Source organism: Meles meles, chromosome 9, assembly GCF_922984935.1.
Source record: "Meles meles chromosome 9, mMelMel3.1 paternal haplotype, whole genome shotgun sequence".
NCBI classification, from domain to species: Eukaryota; Metazoa; Chordata; class Mammalia; order Carnivora; family Mustelidae; genus Meles; species Meles meles.
This window is the reverse complement of record NC_060074.1, coordinates 29,120,357-29,148,026: the sequence shown is the minus strand read 5'-3', so window position 1 is coordinate 29,148,026 and position 27,670 is coordinate 29,120,357. Positions and strand designations below refer to the sequence as shown.

The following is a 27,670-nucleotide window of genomic DNA, read 5'->3' as shown; positions in this document are numbered from 1 at the left end:
GGTGTTGGGAGAGACGGCGGACCGACCACAGGCACTTCCTAGGGCACTTCCGAACCGTCTCTCGGGCATCAGGACCCACGAAGGACCTGGAGTCTACGGTTGCCTAGAAACGGCCGCTAGCCTCCCGGCCTCCCTCCCTCCCTCTAACTTGCCGCCTCTGACTTCCCCGAGAGTATTTCCGGTTCCGGCTGTGGGCCGGAGAAGACATGGCGGCGTCTGCGTCGGCGGCTGCAGGGGAGGAGGACTGGTAACTTTGGGGGCATGGGCTTTGGCTGGCCGCCTGGATCCGGTCCGGGGGACTCGTAGTGGCCGCGCACGATCCGCACGGCGGGCTTGTGGGGCGGAGCGAGGGAAAAGGGATGACAGAGACGCTGACATGTCTTCCTAAGAGAGCTTCTGTACTGGGGAGCAGAACAGGAGGGTGGAGGGGCACTGATCTGATGGGAGAGGAGGCCGGATCTGCGCAGGTTAGGCCAGCTCGGGCTGCGCCTTATCTGGCTCTATCCCCTCTTCTCCGGCCTCACTCCTCCCATTGTCCTGAAGTGGATTTGCTCAGGGTCCCGGAGAATGTCTGCTTATCAGCTCCCCCCACCTCCTTTTTTACCTCCCGGAACCGATGTCCTCCAGCCCCCGACCCCCTTTCCCCTTGGATCAGCCTATTTCCGCTGAGGCTTTTCTCAGCCGTCTCCCTCCCCGACCGCACTGAGGACCATTGTCTAAATAAAGCTTTACACCTCACAAAAAGCTCTCCTAGTCCTTCTCTGAAGCATTCTCAACAAGAGACCAAAACCTAGAAGGACTCTGGGATTGGAAATAGGATAAATGTGGGTTCACTCCACATTTTATTAGCGTGTGATGCTGACCAGGCCACCTCACGGTTCTGTGAGTCAGTGTCCTCCGAGGTTAAAAAAAAGTGGGTGTGGCATCTACCTCATAGAATAGTCGAGAGGATCGCGGTGGATCTGTAACATAAAAGTCCTTTTTGTAACTAAGATGTGGGCCCGTGAGGGGACTAGATGAGGCCTGAAGACGTAAATCAATTTGCTATAAAGGTACGTAGTTTTGACTAGGAATCCAGGTAATCTGACTCTGAAGAATCTCTCCGTTTTTAGTACTAGGACATTATACAATCCCTCGACCACCCCCCCCTTTTTTTTGTAACCACCTTACCATCATCTCATTCCATACCTCACATCCAGGCCCAAGTCACAGCTAGGGTGGGTAGAGTATGGACGGGCCTCTTAATGGACGTTACACCTCAGTATTTTATTGGTTCAGGGAACGCAGCCTGTGTCGTCATTTATGAGATCCTCTAGGCTCATAGTTTTCACCTTGTTTGGGCGGAACTTTTAAGATTCTGAGGAGACATTTCGAGCCATGGAGAGGGCAGTAGTGATTGCACAGCTGGCTTGTGGTGCTCTGAGATTCCCACACTTACGTCAACCAAAACTACTCCACAGTTATCTGTTTTATATTTGGAGGTGTCTAAGACTTAAAAAGAAAATTTGAGAACAAGTAATATATGAGTCATGCTAGGGCAGCCCTGTTCTTGATGAAGAGGGAACAATACCTACTAAGAAAGGAGACTGAACATGCATCTTTACATGCATTACCTAGGGAGAGCTACGGACTCGAGCTTATCACTAATCTTCCATGTCATTACAGCAGCTGTTTCTGTAATTAAACACGTATGTCCTCTCATTTACATCAGGACCACCAGATCCTGACCGAACCAGGTTCATCGAGATCTGCCAGATAGCAAGTCTCATAAATACACTGAATGCTACTATATCCTTTCTTCTTTCCTTTTAAGGGAGAAGATTATATACAGAACAGGAAAAAAGAGAACATAGACTAGCTACCATGGCCAAGATATTATTAGGTACTTTACATAAACAACCTTTTATCCTCACAATAATCCTGGAGAGTAGGTGGTATTATCTATCTATGGTAGACAGTGTGACTCAAACTTACAGAGATACTTACTCAGATCATGTAGCTGCTGATTGGTGCCTATTACTCCAAAGCCGATGGCTCTTCTACTACATTATGGCCTTTATACCAACTAGATCTCTTTTTCTGTTCTGGTTGGTATCTCCTTTGAGTAGGCTTAGGGCAACTGATACTGGCAGTATGTGTAGACACTGGCATCCGCGTGAACAGTGGTGGAGGGAAAGCCAGGACTGGTAACCTAGACGTGAATCAGTGGACATCTTATTTCTTGGTCAGAGAGCTGGCCCACCAGCAGTACGATGGAACTTAAACAGGGAGTCCAGAAACCTGGCTCTGGTTCTAGTTCTGCCTCTGTTAAACTTTGATATTTGAGCTAGTCATTTCCTCAACTGTAGACAGAAATGGTCCCTTAAACTCTGATTCCTATGCTTCCCACCTGTCCACTTGACAACTTCAGAAAACCTATTTCCCCCATTTTTACGGTGGTTAGCAAGAGTACGAACTCAGGCCAATTGCCAGTTTCCTATAGGGCCAGCCTTCATGAGCTCTAGCAGGCTTTAACGGGGAGAGCTGTAATGGTGAGTCAATCCCCCCCTGTCTCTCTAGGGTACTGCCTTCTGAAGTCGAGGTGTTAGAGTCTATCTATCTGGATGAACTACAGGTGGTTAAAGGAAACGGCAGGTATGTATTCGACTAGACGTGGGCAGGAGTCCTCTTAGTGATGAGAGGATTCCATGCAGAATCCCCTGAACTTTGATTCAGAGAAAATGTTGTTCTCATGGAGACCAAGACAACTCCTTTAATCACCCCCAAAAGAAAGCGTCCAGTGCTCACTTCCTGCACCTGCTTTACTGTCTCACCCCCATCTTCCCCAGTCCTCAAACTCCTACCCAGTCACCTCCCCCCCGCCCCCAACTTCTTCTACCTGCAGATCCTCACCATGGGAGATCTACATCACCTTGCACCCTGCCACCGCGGAAGACCAGGATTCACAGTATGTGTGCTTCACTCTGGTGCTTCGGGTCCCGGCACAGGTGAGGCCCCGGCTTTACGGCAGCAAAGCAAGGAAGGGGAGAAGCCCTGAGGTGGGTGCTTTAGCAGTAACCTTATCTCCTCCCACTAGTACCCCAATGAGGTGCCACAGATCTCTATCCGTAACCCCCGAGGACTCTCAGATGAACAGATCCAAAAGTAAGTTGGGCTGGACAGAGCAGGGAAAACAGGATATAGCTCAGTCTGGTGAGGGGAGGCGGCAGGCCTAATGCGTGCTTTGCCCTTTTCCAGGATTTCACAGGCACTGAGCCAGGTGGCCAACGCTGGGCTGGGTACTGCCATGCTCTATGAACTCATCGAGGTAAGAGGTGTGCTAGCTCAGGAAGCTGTGAGAGCTGTTTCTCTCAAGGGAGGTAGTGGACCCAGAATCTTACGTACATCTGGGGTCATTCATTGTTAGTCCTTGTTGAGGTGAGGCCTAAATTCAGAAAGAGAAGATTTTCTTCTGTTTCTAAGAATTCCCCCCAAAAGACAGTTCTGTAGCTTCCCCAAGTGGCCTATGCCTATGATTTTGCTTGTTTTACTTGGATTTTTCTTGATTCCATTTCAGTGCATTCTCTTGGCACTGGCATCCGAAAGTAGCCAGAGATAGGGACTGTGCTTAGAGGGTCTCACCAGGAATGAACACTTGATGGCTAGCCTGCCTTTGGAGCGGACTAAAAAAGTCCTAGTTCTTCTACTCAAGAGTTTCTACGCTAATGAAGTTAACAACCCACAGGGACCGCCCCGAGCTACAAGTTCACATACAGATAACTTCTGTTGCTTGGGATTAAAAACACACAATTTAGTACAGTGTTGTTTTCCTAGCTTTAAGTTTTGAAGAAGAATGTTCAGAAAAGAATGAAGGTGGGTGGTCTGGAGTCAGAGTGGGCTTAGCCCACTGTAGTGCTCCTGAGGCCGGCCTCCACAATGCAGCATGGAATTCTGTGGATTCCAGAGTATGAACTATTTAGACAGCCACGCCCATGAGTTAGTTCATAGCCCAACGGGACGCCTTTGAGTTCTCTGTTGGGGCTGTCCATGCCTTGACTTTTTCTGAAAGCTGGCTCTAAGAACAGTTTTTGGCGGGGGGAGTGATCATCAGAGGGGGTGAACCACAGAAGGCCTCCCAGAAGATAGGAGTGTCATCAGAACATCCTGTTCTGTCCAGGTCTGTTATTTTCATTCCTGAGATGTATTAAAGGTTATTGAATGAATTGGGAGATCAGTGGAGGTGAATTTTGCAGCTGGGTAGATAGGGCAGGAGGGGCACGGCCATAGGGCAGGGCCGTGCGGGATTGATTCCAGGCCCACGGAGCCTCACCCAGACAGAAAGGTGTGAACACTACCACACTAGCTTGGTGGGAGACGGTCCCAAGTCCGTCCTGGGAATAAGTGACAAGCTTTGTGCACACAGTTCTTGCCCCTGCCTCCGTATCTGAACAGCGTCTTCTCTCCTCCCAGAAGGGGAAGGAAATCCTCACAGACAACAACATCCCTCATGGCCAGTGCGTCATCTGCCTCTATGGTTTCCAGGTGGGGCTCACTCTCGGGACCTGGGGTCAGCTCAGGACGGGCAGTGGAGGGTTCGTGAGAGCTCTGAGGCCCTGCCCTATGCCTGTTTTCCCTTCAGGAGAAGGAGGCCTTTACCAAAACACCATGTTACCACTATTTCCACTGCCACTGCCTTGCCCGGTACATCCAGCACATGGAGCGTGAGCTACAGGTTCAAGGCCAGGAGCAGGAGCACGAGCGGCAGCATGCCGAGGCCAAGCAGGTCAGCACACCAGCCCCTGCGCTCAACCGACCCCCCCAAATCACACCGTTTCCTACCCCCTGCTTCAGTGCCTCATCACCATTTTGGGGTCACGGATGTGAGGTTAGCGAAAGCTCACCTCTGTCCAGAGGAAAAGGGCATTCAGATATACACATGTACCCACTGCATGCAGTTTCAGAGTTCCCAGAGCTCTGCCTAGGGAGGCAGCCCCTGCCCTGTCCTGCTTCACTGATGAACAGAATGCCAGTGCCCTTCGTGCTTGCCCTGTGCGGGTTAGGCTGGTTGATGGGTTGGGCAGCTGGCGAGCACTGTGCGCTTCGAAGCAGGGCTGTGATTTCTCCTCTATTTTTAGAAGGCAGTCGGTGTGCAGTGTCCGGTGTGCAGGGAGCCCCTCGTGTATGATCTTGCCTCATTGAAAGCAGCCCCTGAGCCCCAACAGCCCATGGTAAGGGGACTCCCTTCTCATCTGAGCCAGGAATAGTGGCATTCTCCAAGGAGGGAGGAATGGCATCTTGTTGGCCTTGAATGGGATCTCTGGAACTGGGCTGCTCCTGCGTGGGACCTTTCTGCAGAGCTGCAGCCCCCTGCCTTAGCCTGCTAAGGATCTGGGAGCCCAGATATGAGGGACAAACCCAGGAACCTCGTGCAGATCTCCTGAGGTGGTCCTGAAAGAGCAGGGTTCGAGTCTGCCTTCTACTGCTTACTTCTCCCCCTGTCGTCCTACTCTCTTCCCTGCAGGAGCTGTACCAACCCAGTGCAGAGAGCTTGCGCCAACAGGAAGAGCGCAAGCGGCTCTACCAGAGGCAGCAGGAGCGGGGGGGCATTATTGACCTTGAGGCTGAGCGGAACCGGTACTTCATTAGCCTCCAGCAGGTGAGGGCAGGCTTTCTCACTCCTCCCTGACTGCTGCCTACCTTCCCACCAGCACCTCTCTGCCCTGCTGGTCCCAGGGTGAGCTCTGTTCTGCCCTTGAGGCTGGTGGGGAAAGCCCCAGTAGTGAGCGAGGGGCCTGTGGTTCCCCTGCTTTGGGGAACTGCATCTCCCTCACCATGTGTGCTTGCTTCTTTCTAGCCTCCCGCCCCTGTGGAGCCCGAGTCAGCGGTAGAGGCCTCCAGAGGATCCCATCCACCCAGTGCCCTTGCCACAGAACTGTCCGCCTCAGCAACTGCCCAACCCAACCTGGCAGCCCCTCTGCCTGTGGCCTCCCAGTATACATGTGAGAAGATTCCAGGGGCTGGGCCAAATCAGCAAAGGTTGGGTGAAACCCAGAAAGCTATGCTAGATCCCCCCCGGGCCAGTCGAGGCCCCTGGAAACAGCCCGAACGGAGGCACCTAAAGGGAGGGGAGTGCCATGCCCACAAAGGTGCCAGTGACACCCAGGAACTGCCACCTCCTGAGGGGCCCCTCAAGGAGCCCATGGACCTAAAGCTAGAACCCTGTAGCCAAGGTCTTGAAGGTCCTCCCCAAGAGAAGGGCCCTGGCAACTGGCAGGGTCCCCCACCCCGCAGGACTCGGGACTGTGCTCGCTGGGAGCGTTCCAAGGGTCGGACGCCGGGTTCTTCCTACCCCCGCCTGCCTCGGGGTCGGGGAGCCTATCGTCCTGGCACTCGAAGGGAGCCCCTGAGCCTGGAGTCTGAGGATGGTTCCTAGCAGTACTGTGGGGGGCAGGGATGGGGGGCAGGGGGACAATAAAGAGACTTGGCCTTGTTTGGCTCTCTTTGCTTAGTAGTGCCTAGCCTCTGTAGCAGGGCTCTTTCTGAATTTCTAGCAAGACTGGAGTGTGGCAGGATAGCCCCGGCTTTGCTCTGAAGTCCCATTTTTTCCCACAGCTCAGGGTCTGAATAAGAACGGGTGTGACATCTCAGCGAGTGTGGTAGGGTTCAGGAAAACTGGTAGAGGGCACATTTAAGCAAAATATGCGGGAACATAATAGGCACACACCCCCTTCGTATATATCCACATTTTTTAAAAAATTGAATGCATCTAGATGGAAGACTACACTTCCCTGTTTACCATAGTGTCTCTTCCAACTTGACCTTAGCTTCTGTCCCCAGCACTTGCCTCTGTGGATGCCTGAAGGCCCCTGCTTTTTACTTAAGTACCCATCCAGGGAGGTCAGAGACCAGAGTGCTGTGGCAGGTGTTTATTGCTCCGGAGGAGGAGAGCCGAGCGCAGCCTGCGTGTCAAGTCCTCAGAGACTCAGCACTGTGAATCGCCCCTGCAGGGTCATTCTTATACAGCATGAAGTAGCCCTGTACCTGGGCGGGACTGATGTGAGTTGTAACCTGAAGGACACGTCCTGCAAAGGCCTCAGCCAAGGAAGGTGCTTGCCCTGGATAGAACCTCTGGAACATCTGGGTCAGCTGCCAGTGTGAGCAGTAGCCCACATACTCCTTCATGTCTACTCGTCCGGGACGTATCAAGGCAGGGTCCAGCCTAAGAGGACAAGGCAGCAAAGGCAGAGTCGTAGACACAAATACCACTGGCACCCCCCCCCCCCCCAGAAATGACGGTTCAGTTGCTGGGTGGGGTGCAGTCTTGCCTCACAGCCTCAGGGGGCCTCACCCCTTCTTACCTGTCAACATGGTTGGTGGTCATGAACACGATGCGGGCCTCCGTGGACGCCACGCCATCCAAGGCATTGAGCAGTCCGCTGAAGGTGAGGCGACCTAGACCTTGGTACTTGACTGGGTCTAGAGAGAGGCAGAGATAAAGCAGCGTGGCTCGTCATGACTTTGCATAAACCCTCTACTCTCACCATATTCCCCGATGTTATCAGTGCCTCTCGTGGACTGCTGCCAACCCCAGGCATCCTCGGTCAGCCCTCTGGATTTCCATTTTCTTCCACTGCTCCTCACTTACTTCTATGTGCTTAACCTTCCCCTTCCCTCAAAACTCCCCTCACTCACTCTCTGCAGCTAGGTCTCGGCTAAGAAAGGCTGCGTCCACGTCCTCCAGGAGCACCAGGCTCTGCTGCGGGGCCACACTCAGCAGGTGGTTGAGCCGGTCATCGGAGAGGCTGGAGTCCGTGAGGCTCAGCAGGCAGATGCTGTGCTCCAGTTCCCCCGCCAGGGCTGTGCTGTGGGGGATGGGAGGACAGGAGGTGGGCAACCTGGGGATCCGCACTCAGGCCCAAATGCTTGTCCTTGCTGTCCTGGGTGGGTCTCAGAGACCTAACCCTATCACCTGAACGCTTCTCATATCCCACATTTATCCTGTTCCCCAGTCCCCACACTCAAGTCCCTTTCCAACCCCACAGCCTATTTCTTTTCCAGTTTAGAGATTACAAGGAAATGTGACCCTACTCACATAAAACTGCTTTTTCCACAACCAGGGGGCCCATAAAGCAGGTAGCCACGTCTGTAGGGAATGCCTAGGAAACAGCCAAGAGGATCATCAAGACCTGAAATGAATTCATGTACTCTACCCGAGATGTTTACATTCATTCCCAGCCCTGCCCCCTGGTGGCCTGCTGACCTTGGTGTGAGAAGAAATCACCCCCATGACAACTATTCTTTACCCCTGATCTCTGGGAAGTAGGCTAGAGCTTTATACTCGCCCTGTCTGGTCACAGAGACCAGCCTGTTTTCCCAGCTCGGACATCGCATCAAAAACACCCCAGCCGCTACTCACCTCTGTCGGTGTACCACTTGGGATTATCAATGAATTCCCGGACATCTCTGACAATTCGGTTGGCCAGACCCTGTTCTAGAACCACAGAACTCAGTGGCCGCCGCCGGCGTGGATAGCCAAAAGGACGCCACTCGGAGCCCATGGCTGTGTACATCACTGTCTTCCCTTCCTCCTGCTGCAAGGCCAGCTCTCGAGCTGGGAGGGAGAAGATGAGACGAAGCTAGTAATTCCTCTTTGCCATGCAATTAGGCCATGCTGTGCCAAAAGAGCTTCCCTCTTGGTCCCCTGGGCTCAGATCCGTTTCCCTTGCTCCAATGTCAAATGCCCCCATCCCTGCAACCCCCACAACAAAGCCAGCCCATGCCATCTCACACCTTCCTCCAGGATGTTGAAGAAGACCTTTCGGTCAGTGCCCAGAGCTGTGAAGGTGACAGATTCCCAAGGGGTCCCTGTCTGCAGGTCTATCATCTGCATCTCTCGGCTTCGTTCCACTCGGATCCATTTCCCCTGATACCTGCATAAAAGTGGTCCAGGCGGGGTGAATGAATGGGTCAAATCCAGCTCCCCTCATTCTCCTCCTCTACTCTTGGAGCCCTCCCTGGTTCCCAAACTTACCAGATAAAGTGGTTTCCAGGGCTGGGGACAAATTCAAACTTGGTGGAGATGCGCCCACTCTCATGCTGAAGGTATGAAGTCTCAACACTGAGGTGCTGAGTACGGGTACTATGCTGGGTGAGCCAGCTAAGCAACCAGGCGTAGCTTCGGTCTCGAGCAGGGACTTCCAGCGTGATCATGTAATGACGCCGGAATGCTACCAGGCCCAGCTGGGCACCCTTCCGGGCCAGGGCCAGGGCTGTGCCCACACCCACAAGCCCAAAACCAGCCCCAAAGTAGGGATTGTCCTTCAAGGCAAGAATAAAGTCTGAGAGGGGCATCTTGAGAGGGAAACACTGAACTTACAGGCTCTGAGGCATTTTCAAAACCTGGGGGTGGGGGTAGTGGAAATGGGACAAAACACAAGATTAGTTTAGAAACCAGACTCTGCAATCCACCCTCACCCTTGTTCCCCCCTCCCACAAAACCACTGCAGAAGCAGGGGGCAGGAAGGATAGGTCAGTGCTACTGTGTGTTTCAATATTCTCTGTGGGGTGGAGGGAGGTGCTAGAAGGCAAGACACTTCAGGCTCCTCTTTCCATTTTGCCCTTCATTATCCTGTTTATATCTCATTTTCTGCCAGAGGACTAGGTCTGAAGATTGTTTAAACATGAGAGAGCAATGTAGCTAGTGTCTCATTAGGATGATGGAAAGAATTTTTGTGGTCCCTGGGACAAGCTGAGGTAGAAAGGAGCCCACTGGCCAGAATTAACAGGGAATGAAGAAGCTGTTTTCTTCTACTGACCTGTCAGTAATCTCATGCCTTATCACCATGATTAATGACCTTGAAATAGCCTGTCCTTTACATGTTCAATTGTTAATGTCCTGTTTAGCCCTTTATTACCTCCCAACTAAACTGCCTCCTTAAGATTAATTTTAGTTCTTGAAATGTCATCTTAATGCTTCACCAAATTGCTACACAAGGACCCAGAACTTTCTTCCTAAATCTGCTTCAATCCTATTACTCTCCCTACTGCAACACCTCCAATGGCTGGCTCTCAACAGATCCCTGAATTAGGTAAAAATTCCTCTGCCCGGTACTCAACACCCTCCACAACACGGTGCCCACCTATCTTTCACGGCTTAACGCCTAAAACTCCCTGTTGTACAAATATGCAAACCAGTTTGTTCTTGCTCAAGGAGGTGTCTTTACTCGGAACGCCATTCTAATTGATTCCTTCCCTCTTTCCAATAGAAGACCTGTCCATCTGCTGCTTCCTCCATGGAGCTTTTCCCCGAATTCCCCCCAATAAAACGTGACGGAGTCTAATTCTAGAGATCCCGAGGGACAGGTGGCTACGTCGTTTCTACACCTTCCTGGCCTCTGCCACTTTGCGTAGGGCGCAGGAGGCACGCGTGGCGGGGAACTGAGTAGAACCCAGAATGCCAAAATATCTATGCATGGAAGGCCTCAGACAAAGCCCCTCCCCCTGCCCGCCCTTGTCCGACGCCGAGAAACCCCCTCCCGAACCCCCTCAACACCCCAGCTCGCGCCTCCCGCGGCGTGGTTTGGAGTAACCCGTCACTCCGCCCCCTTACCGCCATGACTCTCTGGCCCTCCCTCTCGATGGTTTCAGCCCCGCGCGCTTGAGGGAAGCGCCGCTCGGCCCCGCCCCCGCCTACCTTCACCTACTTCCCGCCACACCCACCCAGCGGGCCGTGCCACTCTGCCCCACAACTCTCGATGGTACTCCTTGGGCTTCTCGGTTGGAGGAAGGGGTAAGGGGAGTCGCCAGAGAAAACCATAGAGTACCCCCGCCAGCCGACAAGGGGAAGAGAGAGCGGTCTCCATCGGCCCGAAGTCCTAGAGGCCGCTGGGCCGGAGGCGGTCGCACAAAGGGAGTCCCGGGAGGCCGCTCCAGCAGCTGGCGGACCATAGAGACGCGGCTCCCGCCCGCCCTGGGCTGGGAGGTGAGTGAGCGGCTGCCGGGCGGGAAGTAGAAGGGGTACGTGTGGAGCGGGCCGGAGGCAAAAGTTTCTCGAGCCCCAGGATGAGGGTGGGCCTGGGCGGCGGGACCCCTCGGGAGGAGGTGCTGAACGGAGCACGCAGACGATCGGGGCCCCGGCGCATCACAGCAGCAGTCCCGGTGCCCCAGCCGCGTCACTGCTCTGGACCCCGCCCGACTATCCGCTGCCTCGCCTCAGGACAGTGATCATGACGACGCTCCATCCCAAGCTTTGCAGGTTACAAAACGGCCTTGCCATTTGCTGGCTCTTTTGATTCTCGCTCCCGCCCAACGATGTGGACGCTGTCATCACCTCCACTTTACAGATAGGAAAGCTGAGGCCCTGGGAAGCGAAGTGACTGTATCTGTCTGAGGCCACGCGGTGAGTCAGAGCCCAAAGGCAGGTGGAAACCCGGGTGCCTCGGGTCTCATTCTTTCCGCAGGCCCTCTCTCCACCTTAATTTGTCCTTTCTCTTTCTCAATGCCTCTGCCCTCAATGCCTCTTGTGACTACCTGTCTGCCACCTTACCTGCCTTCCAGCGGCTGAAGGTTCAGGTTCTCCATCTAGACGGATAGTCCTTCTTGGCTCCCCGCAGAGCGGTGATAATATTCAGTAAGTGGAAGCTGTGGCTTCCAGAGAACCCTCTGACCGTGGAAGTGCACTTCCCAGCTACCTTCTGAATTCTCTGAGCCGAGGTTTTGAGTTGCAGAATTTTCAAGAGCAACCTGATTTCCTGGCCCTAAGCCCTCCCTTGAGGGGCATGACTCAGTTTCATTCTTATACATTACTGTATACGTTACTAATGCATTCTTATACATTACTAATTATTCGGCTTCAGGTAACTTGGCCCTGTATAACTGGATATGCAGTTTAGTTGCCATTCATTTCTTGGTTGTGTTCTAGTGTTTTCAATATGAGGCCATAGTTTGATATTTCTCCAGGTGGGTTCCTTCATACCTAAGGAGGCACTGTTTTGTTATCCTTGTAGAAATCTAACTCTCCTCTGATGGATCTCCGTGTCTGCAGTTCTTCACTAGAATCTCATCTGTCTGACTTGCATGGATTGTTGTGGTTTGTGTTCAGTGAAGTGATAATGTCAGTCAGTTGTACTCAGAAAGCTCCAAATCTAGGGAGGGAGACTGATAGGTCACAACGCTGCAGTGTGACAATTTCCGACAGAGCTAGGTACAAGGTGCCAGTGGGACCCCAGAGAGAGTAACTTCTATGAACAGTGTCAAGAAGCTTTCATAGCCAAAGTGACATTGTGCAGATTCTTAAAGGACAGGCCTTGGTTAGCCAGATGAGAGAGATGGAGAAAGGGAAAAGGCCCATCACATGGAGAGGGAAAGGCATGTGTGAGGGTATGGGAGCAAAAGAGGATGTGGTGAGCGTGGGGAGTGGCAGCTCATCGATGTGGCTGTGTCAGAGGTCTGTTAAGGGGCGAGGTGGAAGATGAGTCTGGAGAGGTTAGCCAGGCCAGATCCTGAAAGAAGGGCCTTAGACCCATAGTAAGGAATAGTGAGATCATAGTATGTTAAGAGGGGAAGGGACCTCTGAGATCCCTTGGCCCCAGTTTTGTTACAGATAAGAAAACAAGGCCCAGATTGCTTAATGACTTCACCAAGGTCACTTAGTTCCAAGAGACATAACCTTCAGTTTTTAATATATTGGCCAAAACTTGTTGGCTCTCTCCTAATGATGATTCCTATTAGCATCTATCTAGTTTTTGTTCTGAACATTGTTGTAAAAAGAAAACTTCTAGGTTAGCTAGGTGTGGCATGTTACCATGGAAGGAAATGCCTAAGTGGGCAGACACTGGGCCATGCCCCAGCACCGACGGGGAAGAAGGTGAGATTTCTAACTCTGATTTGTTTGGATCCTCTTCCATAGGCTTATCAGCACATAAGGAGACCACAGAACACCAGTCAGTGGTGATGACAGACCCCGTGTTGGACTCACAGCCAACCAACAACACTGGGGAGATGGATGGACTGTGCCCAGAGCTATTACTGATCCCCCCATCTCTCTCTAACCGTGGAATCCTGGAGTCTGTCCAGAGTCCCTGTGCTACTGGGAACCCCACACCTTTGCCTGCTGACCCAGGCTGCCTGCTGGTAGAGGCCACAGGAACTGAAGAGGACACAGGGAACATGGAGATCATTGTGGAAGCAGTGGCTGGAAACCTGTCCCCAGGTGCTCCTGGAGAGACCCCAGGTACCCACTCTGTTGCTAGCAGGCCACTGGGACAATCAGCTCTGAGGTTTTATCTGTGCTATTTTTGACCCTTCTATATAAACATGATGAGAGCACAAGGTAGCATCTTATTTTTATTCTTGGAGATGTTGTCATTTGATTTGCAGTTGGTGAATGTTGATTGAAGCCTGGCAAGGTGGTTCACAAGCTGGTACCAAGCTCTTGGCAGAGTCTGTTCCTGCAAGGACTTCATGTCTGCTAGGCAGGGATCCAGAAGGGAAGACCTTTCTGACACCTCCACCCAATCCTTACTCCTATAGCGTATCGACCCTCCCACTCAGGAACTGCAGCCAGGGATTAGGCAAAAGGCCCAGTGACTCTACCCCCCTGGGCTTGGCAGGGCTTCCCAGAAATAATCTGGTATTTCCTTGCCCTAGTTTCTTGTGTGTAAGATATGTAACTCTTCCAAGGCGTGTTGTCAGGAATGGGAGGTGAGCATTTATGTTTACGCTAGAAAAATGATTCTCCCCTTTATTCTTCCCATAGCTACAACTTCTTATTTTGAGGTAACTTCTCCGTTTGTTAACTGCCATCCTCCGGCTATAGTTGTCACAACTTCCCTTGGCAGTGTGGTATGGTGACAACAAATCCTGGAAAAGATTAGCTAATTTGATCATAGAGTGTTTCTAAGCTTCTGTGTGTGGAAGCAAATAATAAAGAAAGAACAAACATGGGAAAAACATTTGCAATATATAAGGGAGAGTTAAACTCTATTTTTTGGTAAATATTATTTATTTATCAGAGAGAGAGCAAGAGCAGAGCAGGAGGGTGGAGCAGAGAGAGAAGCGGGAGCCTGATGTGGGGCTCCATCCCAAGACATCCAAGACCCCTGATGCAGGGCTTCATCCCAAGATCATGACCTGAGCTAACCCAGGCACCCCGGGTTAATCTCTTTAAAATTCAAAGAGCTCCATAATAAGAAAAAAAAGGTGTTTTGGTTTTTTTGAGAGGGAAGAAAAAACCTACATGCAGTTTACTAAAGAAGAATAAAAGTAGTCAATAACCATAAGAATGCTTAATCTCATTAACACACAAATAAATTTCACTTAAAAATAATTATGAGGAGTGCTTGGCTGGCTCAGTTGGAAGAGCCTGTGACTCTTAATGTTAGGGTTGTGAGTTCACGCCTCATGATGGATGTAGAGATTACTGAAGAAAAAACAACAAAACCTTAAAAACATAATAATTACTATGATGTGCCATTGTTGTTTCTCAGTTTTGGCAAAAATTAAACATCTTTTATAATATCTAATGTTGGTGGGAAAACAGATACTGTCTTACAGCTTGCAGAGAGTATAGATTTAGTATAACCTTTTGAAGGTCAATTTATCTACACAACAAATTTGAAAATAGGCATATTCTGACCCAGAAATTCCATTTCCAGGGCCCCGTCCTCTAGAAAGACTCACACACATGCGCAAGAATACAGGGATGAGGATGTCTAGAGCAGCTTTACTTTCAAAGGTTCCAAATGACCCAAATGTCCATTAATAAAGGCAAGCCCTCATTTTGACGTGTTCGTGCTCAGAGGTACTATGAATTGGACAAAAAAATATATTAGATCTAAAGGTAATCGTAGAAAAAAGTATCTGATCTATAGCAAGTGGCAGGTGGAGGGGGAGCAAATTGCAGAGAAATGACTCCTGAAGGCCTAAAACAATATAGACCAAACTGTGTGTGTAAGGGTGGGGTTGATTATTCTTTCTGGAGGTACATCCGTGTCATATGAATTGTTGCACTGAATTTTTTTTTTTAAAAAAACCAGGGGTGCCTGGGTGGCTCAGTGGGTTAAAGCCTCTGCCTTCGGCTCAGGTCATGATCCCAGGGTCCTGGGATGGAGCCCCACATCGGGCTCTCTGCTCAGCAGGGTGCCTGCTTCCTCCTCTCTCTCTGCCTGCTTCTCTGTGATTTGTGTGTGTCAAATAAATAAACAAAATCTTTTAAAAAATTAAAAAAAAAAAAGAAAAAGAAAACCAGGGCACCTGGGTGGTTCAATGGGTTAAGCCTCTGACTGAGGCTCAGATCATGATCTCAGGGTCCTGGGATCGAGCCCCTCATCGGGTTCTTTGCTTGGCAGGGAGCCTGCTTCCCCATCTCTCTCTGCCTGCCTCTCTGCCTACTTTTGATATCTCTCTCTCTCTGTGTCAAATAAATAAATAAAATCTTAAAAAAAAAAAAAAAAAGGACAGAAAACCAGCAGAGTAGAAATGGCACAAAACTGGGCTGGAGTCAAGGCTCCACCATGACCAAGCACAATGTCCTTAACCTTCCAGGACTCTGGGTCCTTCTTCTCGAAGGGCAGCTAGAGGACCCAGTGAGTGTTTCCTAAGCCTTTCTTTATCAAGGTCCTGCCCATTGCTAAAGAAATGCCAGTGATTACTCGTATGATTTGGGTCTTTTGAAAACAGATGTTCTTCATTTTATGAATTACTGTGCCTTTGGGGAAAAAAAAAATCTATTTCCAGAAAGTAAAAAGTAATACTTTGTCATTCAAAGCTACAGATATTATCCTCAGTGTCATTTTCTTCTTTTGAAGGTTTTCATTTGGGCAAAATGTATTGCCTTTCCTTAATGCTTTTCAGAATTGGTTAATGCTTGTTGTAGTCATTTAACAAATGTTTATTAAATACCGTTTTATGTTGGCATATTGTGCTACATACTGGGAGCCCAGGTACATGCAAATAGACTATCCCTGACCTTATGGGGCTTACCATCCCCGTATAAGTCTTAACGTCCATCTGCATCCTACCAATATTAAAAGATTCACCTATGTTTTCTACTAGTAGCTAACGCCTAAGAGTCTCATTCCATCTGATGCCATGCTTCTCTTTCGGTCCTCTGCCTGCAGGTGTCCTGGTAAAGGTGGTGGAGGTGTACTTCTGTGAGCGCTGTGAGCAGAGCTTCGCAGAGCCCACTCTGCTGGCCCTGCACCAGTGTGCTGAGACCCTCATACAGCCTCTGCCAGGCCTCTCCAGCCCCCCATGCTCCTTAGAGCTCAACCCCGGAAACCTCCCTCTCTCTGGCCCTGTGCAGGGGCAGGGCCTGCCAGATAGCCCCCTGCCGTGCCCCGTGTGTAAACAAGAGTTTGCCCAGCCCCAGGCCCTGAAGAGCCACTTCAAGAGTCACCGGGGCCCTCCCGCCACCTTCCCCTGCCCGGAGTCCGGTTGTGCATTCTCTGCGGAAGATCGCAAGGCCCTGCAGCTCCACCTGAGGCAGGCCCATGCCGTGGTCCCCGTGCCGTGCTCTTTCCGGGGCTGCCCCCTGCTCTTCGGGAGCCAGCAGGCCATGGAGCTGCACCGACAGGCCCATTACCCTTTCCACTGCAACCATTGCAGCTTCATGGGTTCCAACGTCAAACTCTTCCGGCAGCATCAGCGGAGCCACGGGCCTGGGCTGCAGGGAGAACTGTCTGCCCAGCAGGGTCCTCCGGCCCAGGAGCTGCTGCCAGGTATGAGACCAGGTCTTTTTTTTTTTTTGGTCTCAAAAAGAGGGTATGGGGTGAATAGAGGAGGAGGAGGAAATAGGCTGGAAGAGACCAGGATTCTGCTGCAAGACCTAGGCTTGCTGAGACCGGTCAGTGCCATATTCCCAAAGAGAAGACCCCTCTTTCCTGGGAAATAGCCTTACACCTTTGCTTTATTGAAGCAACCGCCTCTGTGGAGGGGTAGAGCGATGGATTGGAGGGGACAGGGTGTGACCCTGAATTGCTGAGTTCAGCTTCTCAGTAGACGGGTTTAGAGGTCTGGCTGTGTTCACCTGCACTGAGCCGCCAGCCATTAGCCCTGGGAACCCAGGCCAGGGAAGTGCAGTCTCCCCAGTCTGTACCTCCCAGCCCCCTACCCCCACTGCAGTGATCTCAAAGCCCTTACCTTCAAGGGGTGTGAGGATGGTGTCATCTGAGGTTTGATTTGCTTTAGGTTGGAGTGTTAATGATAGCTTAGCTTCTCTTGTCTTGAGTGGTAATAAATGGATAGACCTAGAATCCAAGTGCAAGATTCTCTTATACTAAATGGGGAGGAGGCGGTCCTGCCAGCACGGAAGAGGAGCAGGAGAAGCAGTCATTGCCGTCCTTGGCTCCCATAGACATCAAGTTTTATGTGTCTCCAGCTCCGGAACTGCCCCCTAGAGGGGAAGAGCCATCAGAACGAGCAGAGGCGCCCTTTCCCAGGGAGCAGTCAGCGGATGAAGAGGACGCGGAGGAAGAAGAGAGTGGCACTCTGAAGGACACCCAAAAAGGCCAGGGAGCTCAGCAGTTAGAAGGTGATGACATAGTTAGGCGTGAACCTCTTGGTGGTGGGGAGGAATGGATTGTGAAGAGTCTGACATTGGGGCTCTCTGGGGTTTGGTTTTCTGGATGTTGGTTCATGGCCTCTGGTTCTTACCCTTCTACTTTGACCTGTCTAGTGGGAAAATGGTAAATGGGTAAAGACTGTAGAAACAGAGAGTAGGGGTTGCTCTCCTAGGCTGGTCTTCCTCAGGCAGAGGCTCTTTTGCAGGGAAGGAGACAGTGATATTGATTATATAAAGATGCCGGAGTTTACTGGTCAGCAGCCTGTTTTTTCTGGCATTGGGCCCACGAAGATTTTTATTTCTGAATCCTTGCTTCCCAGCTTTCCAACTCTGTAGAACCACATTTGCAACGCATCCTTCCCCCACAGAGCATGTTTCCTGTCAAGTGACTAGAAAAGATCTGATTGTGTGTATGACCAGGTCTCTCTGATCTCAAACTCAGTGAACCAGTGTTTAGACACAGGAATACTTGACCTTCTTCTCTTCCCTTTTACATACTCTGCGGGTTTCTTGGCCTTCCAACCAACCCTGCCGATCCTGCTGCCTACCCTCACAAACAAGGGCAGGAAGAGTGAGAATGCTTCTTCCAGATTGTTCTCTTGAGCAGCTCTAGACAAAGGCTCGGGAATAGTGGGGAGCTGGGGCAAGCACTTCAGATGGGCCCACAACCAGGTCAGAGAAATCCTTGTGATTTGGCTTCCTTTAGTACTTGAACTTCTCGCCCACTTTGTGAGCCTGCCCTGCTGGAGATGCCATAGTTAGGTTCCCTACAGAGAGAGATGAAAGGCCTCCTAACATCGTGTCCAGACAAATGGTGGTTCTCCCGTGAGCCGGCCAGCCCCCGGCTTCTCAGAGAATCTCGCCGTCAACCCTCTCTCCCTTTCCCTCTCCAGGGGACGTGGCTCCTGGCACCGAGTCCCTCTTCAAGACCCACATGTGTCCGGAGTGCAAGCGCTGCTTCAAGAAGCGGACGCACCTGGTGGAGCACCTGCACCTGCACTTCCCTGACCCCAGCCTGCAGTGCCCCAACTGCCAGAAGTTCTTCACCAGCAAGAGCAAGCTGAAGACGCACCTGCTGCGGGAGCTGGGCCAGAAGGCCCACCGCTGCCCGCTGTGCCACTACAGCGCCGTGGAGAGGAACGCGCTGAACCGCCACATGGCCAGCATGCACGAGGACATTTCCAACTTCTACTCGGACACCTACGCCTGCCCCGTGTGCCGGGAGGAGTTCCGCCTCAGCCAGGCCCTGAAGGAGCACCTCAAGAGCCACACGGCAGCGGCCGCCGCGGGGCCACTAACCCTGCACTGCTTTCAGGAGGGCTGCAGCTACGCAGCCCCCGACCGCAAGGCCTTCGTCAAGCACCTGAAGGAGAGCCACGGCGCTCGGGCTGTCGAGTGCCGCCATCACTCGTGCCCGCTGCTCTTTGCCAGCGCCGAGGCCATGGAGGCACATCGCAAGAGCCACTATGCCTTCCACTGCCCGCACTGCGACTTCGCCTGCTCCAACAAGCACGCGTTCCGCAAACACAAGAAGCAGGGCCACGCGGGCAGCGAGGAGCTGCGCTGCACCTTCTGCCCCTTCGCCACCTTCAACCCGGTGGCCTACCAGGACCACGTGGGCAAGATGCACGCCCATGAGAAGATCCACCAGTGCCCCGAGTGCGCCTTCGCCACTGCCCACAAGAGGGTGCTCATTCGCCACATGCTGCTGCACACCGGTGAGCCCATCCTCTGCCCCTGCAGTCATACCGGTCACACGGCCGTCGCCGGGCGCGTGTGCTGGGTATAAGGCCCACGAGGAACCGTTGTTCCTAGAACCAAATCTACCATTTGTAGTATACAAAGGAGTCTTAAGTTGAGGGTCCCGCAGCTAGTGAAATGGTTAAGCTAGAAGGGGAGTCCAGGTGGTCTGAGCCAAAGGCCATGGAGAGAGATACCGTCCTTTGTGATTCAGGTTTTGAGACAAGGGGCAAGTGGCCGGAGCCGTCCGTACCTGGGAGAGCCTCGGGAGCTGTCTCAGACTCTTAACTGGTTGCCAGCATTATACTGATGCTTTGAGTGACAACTAGATTAAGCTTCCTGCTGCGGCACCACCCCACTTGCGATCTCTAGGCAAGCATCAGTGGGTTGACAAGACATTTAAAAAAAAAATCTCGGGGCGCCTGGGTGGCTCAGAGGGTTAAAGCCTCTGCCTTTGGCTCAGGTCATGATCCCAGGGTCCTGGGATCGATCTCCGCATCGGGCTCTCTGCTCAGCGGGGAGCCTGCTTCCTTCTCTCTCTCTCTCTGCCTACTTGTGATCTCTATCTGTCAAATAAATAATTTTTTTATAAATCTTTTAAAAAAAATCTCATTAAAGATTCTAGTTTAGGAGGATAGCTCTTAGGCAGCTTGGGACAAAGCCATTGTTTCCAGGGAACAGTTCGTTTCTGTGCATGCCTTAGTCACCACAGGTCATTTTTCTAAGGCCCTTCATAAAATTTCCCATCTCTACAGTGCTCTATAGTTTGCCAAGTTCTTTTTACATTGTTTCATTTAGTGCATAAAGACAGCCTTGCAAAGAAGGCAGGTGAAGGAGAGGAACTGAACATTTAAATGCCCTGTTGCGGGATTATACTGCTAATGTTAGAACTGGAGCCAGAGTACCATTTCGCTTGCCTTTTACCACAGGGAAACGGACTGAGTGGGCAGGCGGGGATCACAGGGAAGGGTCCTGAAGGAACGTGCCCCCAGCCTCTTAGCACAGCTCTTACTCAATCCCATAGACAGCTCTTCCTTGAGTCCTTGCTGAGCCCCGCTGAGGACTTTGGGATGTCTTACTTAATCTCACCAGCCGTGAGCCATCAGTATTTTTGTTGCCCCCCTCTTTGGAGACAAGGAAAAACGGACTCCGAGGGGTTACGTGACTTGTCCAAGACCATGTAGTAGTAGTCAGCTGGGATCTAAACCACCACTTCATAGCTCTGTGGATTCCCTGTGCCTCGACTTCTTTCTTTGTAAAATAGGGCAGTCCTAGGACCTGCTTCATAGGGCTGCTGGGAAGAGTCAGTAAGAGTGGGCACGTTTTTTTTAAAGATTTTATTTATGTATTTGACAGAACAAGAGAGCAGAAGCAGGGGGAGCAGCAGGCAGAGGGAGAAGCAGACTCCTTGCTGAGCAGAGAGCCTGACATGGGGCTCGATCTCAGGGTCCTGGGATGGTGACTTGAGCCAGAGGCAGATGTTTAACCAACTGAGCCACCCAGGCGCCCCAAGAGGGGGCATTTTTATAATGCATGTTCTGTCCATGTTAGCTATTAATATCTTTATTAATGGGTTGGACTCCAGAGTCCAAGTTCTTAACCACTATATCACACGGCCTAGTTTTTTTCTCCTCTTCTGCAGAACTGGAGGGAATTAGGGTAAGTGGAGCAGTCGGCCATTAGAGCTAACAAGCTCTAGAGCATCCAGGTAGACTTGCAGACTGGTTGTGGAAAACATGGTCTTCACTTTCCCCCTGGCTTCCTCCATGTCAGAGCAGAGGAGAGGGCCAGAAGCAGCACTGACCATTTGGAGCCACATGTCAGGTGGTGTGGGAGGCTCTGGCTTGTGCTGGGCATCAGGGCAAGCTTGCGGGTGGGGCGACGGTCTGTGCGCTCCCTAGATCCACTTCTGACCTGTTTCCTCCCCTCCCATCCCTACCCCCACCCACACCCAAGGTGAGAAACCTCACAAGTGTGAGCTCTGTGACTTCACGTGCCGAGACGTGAGCTACCTGTCCAAGCACATGCTGACCCACTCCAACACCAAGGACTACATGTGCACTGAGTGTGGCTACGTCACCAAGTGGAAGCATTACCTCAGTGTGCACATGCGGAAACACGCAGGGGACCTCAGGTATGAGTGCATGCGCCCCCCCATCCCCGCCCTCGCCCAAGAAGCTGACACTAAGCTAGCCTCCTCTTGAACTCACCGTGCTCTCCTGGCCCCAGAATGACTCCTCCCCGTGCCCCTCTCTGCTCCTCTGATCTCTGCTCCATTGCCAGTAGCTGGCCTCTATGCCTGCGGCCCCCTCTGCACGGGGAGAACTCTCTGGGCTCAGGGAAGGGAGCACAGACCCAGAGTTCGGGCCCAGACGTGATGGTGTCCCTTGAGCTCTCACAGAGTCCATGCCTAGGAAAGTTGGGAGACAACACTTGCGACCCCCCCCTCCTAGCCACGTTCCCCATCCAGGCAAAGTTCCCCCACTGCGCTGTGGCTTGGCTGGCCAGGGGGTGTCTGCTGAGATTTTACGCCTCTGGGGGAGAATGGGATCTAGGCACAGACGCCAGCCCCGTGAGGCCATAGCCCCGCAGTTCCTTCGGAGTCCACAGCAGGTAGCTGATCCGTGCTGTCTTTCCTGTGGGAGCAACATAGAGCAGGGGTTGGAACACAAGCACTGAAGGTGGGCTGTCTGCCCTTCGGTTTGTTGTGACCCGAGGCAGGTCATTAACCTCCATGCTTGAGTCTCCTCCTTTGGAAGCAGACGCCCAGTCTGTGGGGTAGTGGCAGAGAATGGGTTAGATGACACGAGTCCCACTCTGAGTGCGGAGCCTCGTCTACAGGAAGTATTCACGGGTTCTGGGAGACTGAGCCTGGCCACTTTGCCTTCCCCCCACCCAGATACCAGTGCAACCAGTGCTCTTATCGCTGCCACCGGGCCGATCAGCTGAGCAGCCACAAGTTGCGCCACCAGGGCAAGTCCCTGATGTGTGAGGTGTGCGCCTTTGCCTGCAAGCGGAAGTACGAGCTGCAGAAGCACATGGCCTCCCAGCACCACCCGGGCCCGCCGGCCCCACTCTACCCCTGCCGCTACTGCAGCTACCAGAGCCGCCACAAGCAGGCGCTGCTGAGCCACGAGAACTGCAAGCACACCCGCCTGCGTGAGTTCCGCTGCCCGCTCTGTGACTACCGTACCTTCAGCAACACCACTCTCTTCTTCCACAAGCGCAAGGTCCACGGCTACGTGCCCGGCGACCAGGTGTGGCAGCTCCGCTATGCAGGCCAGGAGCCTGAGGGGGCCGGGCTGGGCCTGATGCCCCCACTGGACTCCGAGCCCCCCAGCCAGCCGCCCGCCCAGCCTGAGGGGCCAGACCGGGACCCTGCGCCGGCAGTGGAGCCCCACTCGGACCCAGCCCCACCGGAGACCAGCGAGGAGGAGAGCACCGGGAGACAGGATGGCAGTGGGGTTCCACAGGGGGATGACCTGGCTGGCAGCCCCAGTCTGGCGGAGGTCGATGAGGGAGGCTGCACGATTCACCTAGAGGCCTTGGGCGTAGAGCTGGAGCCCGTGGCTGAGCCACCCCTGGAGGAGATCCCTGAAACCACCCCTGTGGCCTTCAGGCCCCTGGATCCCGCAGGGCCTCTGAGACTCGAAGGGCCAGCTGGAACTTTGACTGAGCTATCTGCCTTTGAAGCTGCCGGGACTTCTGATTTGGGTGCTGAAGAAGAGCCTGTTCCAGAAAAGCCAGTCCCAGAGGCTCCCCAAAACCTCCCTTCCTCGGAGGAGCCCCCTAACAGCTGGGCGGGAGCCTTGAAGGCTGCTCTGCCCACTGAGAGCACTCCGCTCCCCCAGTTCCCTGAGTCAGAGTCCCTGCTTAAGGCCCTGCGGAGGCAGGACAAAGAGCAGGCCGAGGCTCTGGTCCTGGAGGGGCGGGTTCAGATGGTAGTCATCCAGGGAGAGGGGCACGCCTTCCGCTGCCCACACTGCCCGTTCATTACCCGCCGGGAGAAGGCCCTGAGCGTGCACTCCAGGACAGGGTGCCAGGGCCGCCGAGGGCCCCTGCTGTGCCCCGAGTGTGGAGCCAGCTTCAAGCAACAGCGTGGCCTCAGCACCCACCTGCTGAAGAAGTGTCCCGCTCTGCTCAGGAAAAACAAGGCTTTGCCTGGACCGGGCTCCCCACTGCCCCCAGGTTCCCAGGTCTCCGAGGACACAAAAGGTGCGAAGCCCCCCCCTGCCCCACTAGAAGGAGAGCCAGCGCTCCCCAAAGAGGCTGCTGCTGCACTTCCCGGGGAGCCAGAAGAAGTAGAGGAGGCCCCTGGCCCACGCTCTGTGTCTGGGGACACCTTACCCGCAGAGACCCCTGAGAAGTTCCACTTCGAGCAGGGCAAGTTTCACTGCCACTCATGCCCGTTCCTGTGCTCCCGGCTCTCCTCCATCACCTCTCACGTGGCTGAAGGCTGCCGGGGGGGCCGCGGTGGGGGAGGAAAGCGAGGGGCCTCTCTTCTGAGCCAAGGGGACTCTGTCTCCCCCAGCAGTGGGAGTGCAGAGGACAGCCCCAGGACTGGGGACACGGCACTGGCTCCAAAGCAGAAGGGGGCCCGCTTCTCCTGCCCGACCTGCCCCTTCAGCTGCCGCCAGGAGCGGGCCTTGAGGACGCACCAGAGCCGGGGCTGTCCCCTCGGAGAGTCTGGAGAGCTGCACTGCAGCCTCTGCTCCTTCACCGCCGCCGCCGCCGCCACCCTCAGGCTCCACCAGAAGCGGAGGCACCCCACCACCGCCCCCCCCGGCCCGCGGGCCCCGGCCCCCACTCCAGTGCGGGGACTGTGGCTTCACCTGCAAGCAGAGCCGCTGCCTACAGCAGCACCGGCGGCTCAAGCACGAGGGAGTGAAGCCCCACCAGTGCCCCTTCTGTGACTTCTCCACCACCAGGCGGTACCGGCTGGAGGCCCACCAGTCCCGCCACACGGGGGTTGGCCGCATCCCCTGCAGCTCCTGCCCGCAGACATTCGGGACCAACTCGAAACTGCGCCTGCACCGGCTGCGGGTCCACGATAAGACGCCCACCCACTTCTGCCCCCTGTGCGACTATAGCGGCTACCTGCGACATGACATCACGCGCCACGTCAATAGCTGCCACCAGGGCACCCCCGCCTTCGCCTGCCCCCAGTGCGAGGCACAGTTCAGCTCGGAGACAGCGCTCAAGCAGCATGCGCTGCGCCGGCACCCCGAGCCGCCCCCCGCCACACCGGACTCCCCGGCCACCGAGGGCCCCCTGCGCTGCTCCCGCTGTGGGCTGCTATGTGCCAGCCCGGCCAGTCTGCGGGGCCACACCCGCAAGCAGCACCCGCGACTGGAGTGTGGGGCCTGCCGGGAGGCCTTTCCCAGCCGGCCGGCCCTGGACGAGCACCGGCGGCAGCAGCACTTCAGCCACCGCTGCCAGCTCTGTGACTTCGCAGCCCGGGAGCGCGCTGGCCTGGTTAGGCACTACCTGGAGCAGCACGAGGAGGAGGAGGAGGAGGAGGAGGTGGCGGCGGCGGCAGCAGCTGCGGAGACCCCGGAGGGCGGCACGGGGGCCGGTCAGCCCCCCCTACGCTGCCCCTTCTGTGACTTCACGTGCCGCCACCAGCTGGTGCTGGACCACCACGTGAAAGGGCACGGCGGCACCCGGCTGTACAAGTGCACCGACTGTGCCTACAGCACCAAGAACCGCCAGAAGATCACCTGGCACAGCCGCATCCACACGGGAGAGAAGCCCTACCGCTGTCACCTCTGTCCCTACGCCTGCGCCGACCCCTCCCGCCTCAAGGTGAGGCTGGTGGGGGGAAGCCACAGGGGCGGAGGGTGGGGAGGGGTCGTGGTGGGGGAGGGAGGTGGACAGGCTTGGGGGGTGGGAGGTGTGCCATTCCACAGATGGCAGTTGCCTGGGTCCTCTGGTCCCTATTCCCGGTTGTCAGTTCTGGGATCTCCTGGGATCTCCGTCAAGCCCCCTAGCGGCCCCCCTTGGAAGGAGGTGCTGATACTTCATAGCGCGGTTGCAAAGGCGAGATGCCCTTATGCGAGCATGGCCTGCGAGGAAGGCTTTTATTGAGCGCTATTGCACGCTCTCCGCAATTTTAATCCTTGCAACACAGGAGGTGGAGTTAGTGCTGCTGTTTCTCATTTCACAGATGAACAGACTGGGAGTTCGGGCACAGGTAGTAAGTGGCAGAGCTGAGAAGGGGCAGACTGAGAGGTCGGCAGAGTAGCTGGACTGGGGAGCCCGCTTGGTGGAGGGAGCACGGCTGGGGTGGGAGCGACTCCACCGAGGACCAAGCGTGCACATTTTCTAGGCACACTCTGCTCTCCCCCCCCCAACAGTACCACATGCGGATCCATAGGGAGGAACGGAAGTATCTGTGCCCTGACTGTGGCTACAAGTGCAAGTGGGTCAACCAGCTCAAGTACCACATGACCAAGCACACAGGTGAGTCCGTGTGGTTTCCACGGGCCCATGGGGTCCCCCCCCCGGCACACCCAGCCTCCCTGAGGTGGTGGATGTCCTTACTCAGATTCGGGGTGCACATGGAGGGGTGGGGGAGAGGCTGATGGGCCAGAATAGCTTCCCAACCCACTGAAGACCTGGGAGGATCAGAAGAGAGGTGAGCCTGAGGGCCTGGGTGTACTCTGTAAAAGCTTCCCTGCTGACCACAGCCCTAGGCCACCCACCCCCACTGAGAGCCCCACAACATAATGTGTGGCTGACAGAGGTCTGCTTAGTTCCTGCAGACACAGTGGAGCTACTAGGAGTAATGGGAACATGAAAAGTTTGCCTGTTTTAGCTGCTTTGTTTCTCATGGGTACGGAGTCCGGGAACTACAGGTGCTCTGCAAGCAGCTAACGGTCGTGTGTCTGTATTACTCGTATGATCCCCTCGCGTCCGGGCAATAACCAGATGCATTTCAGGGTGCTCTGCACCTACGGACACCACTCTTTTGCCTCTACTCCTTTCCCCTTAAGAATTTTCTTTTCTGAGTTGAACATGGAATTCTCTTTAAATGGATCCCCAAGTTCCATGGGTACCCCATGATCATAAGGGGTTGGAGTTCCCTGTCCGGAAATCCTGTGGTATCTGAGTGAGTGATCATCACCGTCAGGTGGCTACTCAGGGGTCCAGTTAGTTATCAGCATCCATTGGGCACTCATTGTGCACAGGGGGCTGTGTTGGGAGGAGGGCAGAGAAACGCCAGATGGGACTGGAACATTCCACAGATGGCAGTCGTGAGTCAGTGTGCTGCTTGTGTCGTGTCCCGGGATCCCAGTGACTCCTGGGCCCGCTCCACATGGCTCCACCAGCTCTGGTAGTGACTTTGTCCATTGACCCTGCCCCATTCCATAGGCTTGAAGCCATACCAGTGCCCCGAGTGCGAGTATTGCACCAACCGGGCCGACGCGCTGCGCGTGCACCAGGAGACTCGGCACCGGGAGGCACGGGCCTTCATGTGCGAGCAGTGCGGCAAGGCCTTCAAGACCCGCTTCCTGCTGCGCACCCACCTCCGCAAGCACAGTGAGGCCAAGCCCTACGTGTGCAACGTGTGCCACCGTGCTTTCCGCTGGGCCGCCGGCCTGCGTCATCACGCCCTCACTCACACCGACCGGCACCCCTTCTTCTGCCGCCTCTGCAGCTACAAGGCCAAGCAGAAGTTCCAGGTGGTGAAGCACGTGCGCCGGCACCACCCGGAACAGGCTGACCCGAACCAAGGAGTGGGGAAGGACCCCACCACTCCCACAGTGCACCTGCATGACGTGCAGCTGGAGGACCCCAGCCCTCCTGCTCCTGCTGCTCCCCCGACAGGACCCGAGGGCTGAGCGCCTGCACCATCCCCCACCATCACAGAGTGGGTGGTCCCACACGTGCAGACCTGCAGACCGGAAGCAGAGCTCGCCTGCACCTGCAGGTCCAGGGCCTAAGGAAGGGCTGGCTTCGAGGTTTCAGGGGCTCAGTCTATAGTACCGGGACGTTAATGGCCATATAAAGGAGTGACATGGACCACAGATTGATTTCCGGTTGAGACACCGTATGTTTCTAACCCGTGAGTTCCCGCTTCCTTCATCGCTCCCCCAGAGCCCCCGGCTCTAAGACCTTGGTTTTGCCCATTCTGTCTTCCCCTTCCTCCTTGCTCTGTCCAGTCCTGTGTTTTTCCAGCACCCTCCAGACAGTCGTATCTGACCGCATGTGCTGTTGCGCCTCCTGCTCTCTGAAGCATGTTAAACAGAGTGGTGACGAGCTTACCGACGCGTCCATGTCCCTGACTGAGCACAGCCGGGCTGTCCTCTCGCTCTGGCCCGTTCCCTCTCACACCTCTGCCTTTCCTTTTTCTCCTTCCATCATCACAAAGGGATTCCGAAATGTTTC

General features: G+C 54.2%; 3 protein-coding genes across 6 annotated transcripts; 2 read left to right on the top strand and 1 right to left on the bottom strand.

The window, feature by feature from the left end:
- Positions 1–155: 155 nt before the first annotated feature.
- Positions 156–6,469, top strand: RNF25 (ring finger protein 25). Of its 3 annotated transcripts, none has more exons than XM_046019910.1 (10): positions 156–247; positions 2,560–2,634; positions 2,885–2,987; positions 3,077–3,144; positions 3,238–3,307; positions 4,450–4,521; positions 4,619–4,762; positions 5,118–5,207; positions 5,501–5,635; positions 5,834–6,469. In XM_046019910.1, exons 1-10 carry the CDS (start codon positions 207–209, stop codon positions 6,410–6,412), a joined length of 1,377 nt encoding a protein of 458 aa, XP_045875866.1. In that variant the 5' UTR covers positions 156–206; the 3' UTR covers positions 6,413–6,469. The 3 variants fall into 3 exon arrangements, with proteins under 3 accessions (XP_045875866.1, XP_045875867.1, XP_045875864.1); XM_046019908.1 differs by having other exon boundaries at positions 157–247; positions 5,115–5,207; XM_046019911.1 differs by lacking the exon at positions 4,450–4,521 and having other exon boundaries at positions 5,115–5,207.
- A 421-nt stretch (positions 6,470–6,890) lies between these two features.
- Positions 6,891–10,662, bottom strand: LOC123950303 (mitochondrial chaperone BCS1). 2 transcript variants are annotated; one of them, XM_046018057.1, is made up of 8 exons: positions 10,589–10,662; positions 9,011–9,378; positions 8,770–8,909; positions 8,396–8,590; positions 8,072–8,135; positions 7,672–7,841; positions 7,338–7,455; positions 6,891–7,198 (listed from the first exon to the last, which is right to left on the bottom strand). In XM_046018057.1, the coding sequence occupies exons 2-8, from the start codon at positions 9,328–9,330 to the stop codon at positions 6,946–6,948; spliced, it is 1,260 nt and encodes a 419-aa protein (XP_045874013.1). In that variant the 5' UTR covers positions 9,331–9,378; positions 10,589–10,662; the 3' UTR covers positions 6,891–6,945. The 2 variants fall into 2 exon arrangements, with proteins under 2 accessions (XP_045874013.1, XP_045874012.1); XM_046018056.1 differs by lacking the exon at positions 10,589–10,662 and adding an exon at positions 10,119–10,436.
- Positions 10,663–10,975: 313 nt separating this feature from the next.
- ZNF142 (zinc finger protein 142) lies at positions 10,976–27,616 on the top strand. The gene is given in 10 exon segments (XM_046019184.1): positions 10,976–11,377; positions 12,887–13,210; positions 16,098–16,697; positions 17,357–17,509; positions 18,433–19,257; positions 21,236–21,413; positions 22,179–24,060; positions 24,062–25,084; positions 25,636–25,741; positions 26,654–27,616. Coding segments are annotated over 9 exon segments (5,517 nt in total). The 5' UTR covers positions 10,976–11,377; positions 12,887–12,930; the 3' UTR covers positions 27,124–27,616.
- The last annotated feature ends 54 nt before the right edge of the window (positions 27,617–27,670 follow it).

Coding starts and splice junctions, on each gene's coding strand:
- LOC123950303 (XM_046018057.1), bottom strand. CDS start 9,330: ATGCCCCTCTCAGACTTTATTCTTGCCTTGAAGGACAATCCCTACTTT. Junction 8,910..9,010: donor CCTGGAAACCACTTTATCTG/GTAAGTTTGGGA, acceptor ACTTTTATGCAG/GTATCAGGGGAAATGGATCC. Junction 7,456..7,671: donor CCGAGACCTAGCTGCAGAGA/GTGAGTGAGGGG, acceptor GCCTCTCTCTAG/ACCCAGTCAAGTACCAAGGT.
- RNF25 (XM_046019908.1), top strand. CDS start 207: ATGGCGGCGTCTGCGTCGGCGGCTGCAGGGGAGGAGGACTG. Junction 248..2,559: donor GCTGCAGGGGAGGAGGACTG/GTAACTTTGGGG, acceptor CTGTCTCTCTAG/GGTACTGCCTTCTGAAGTCG. Junction 3,308..4,449: donor TGCTCTATGAACTCATCGAG/GTAAGAGGTGTG, acceptor CTCTCCTCCCAG/AAGGGGAAGGAAATCCTCAC.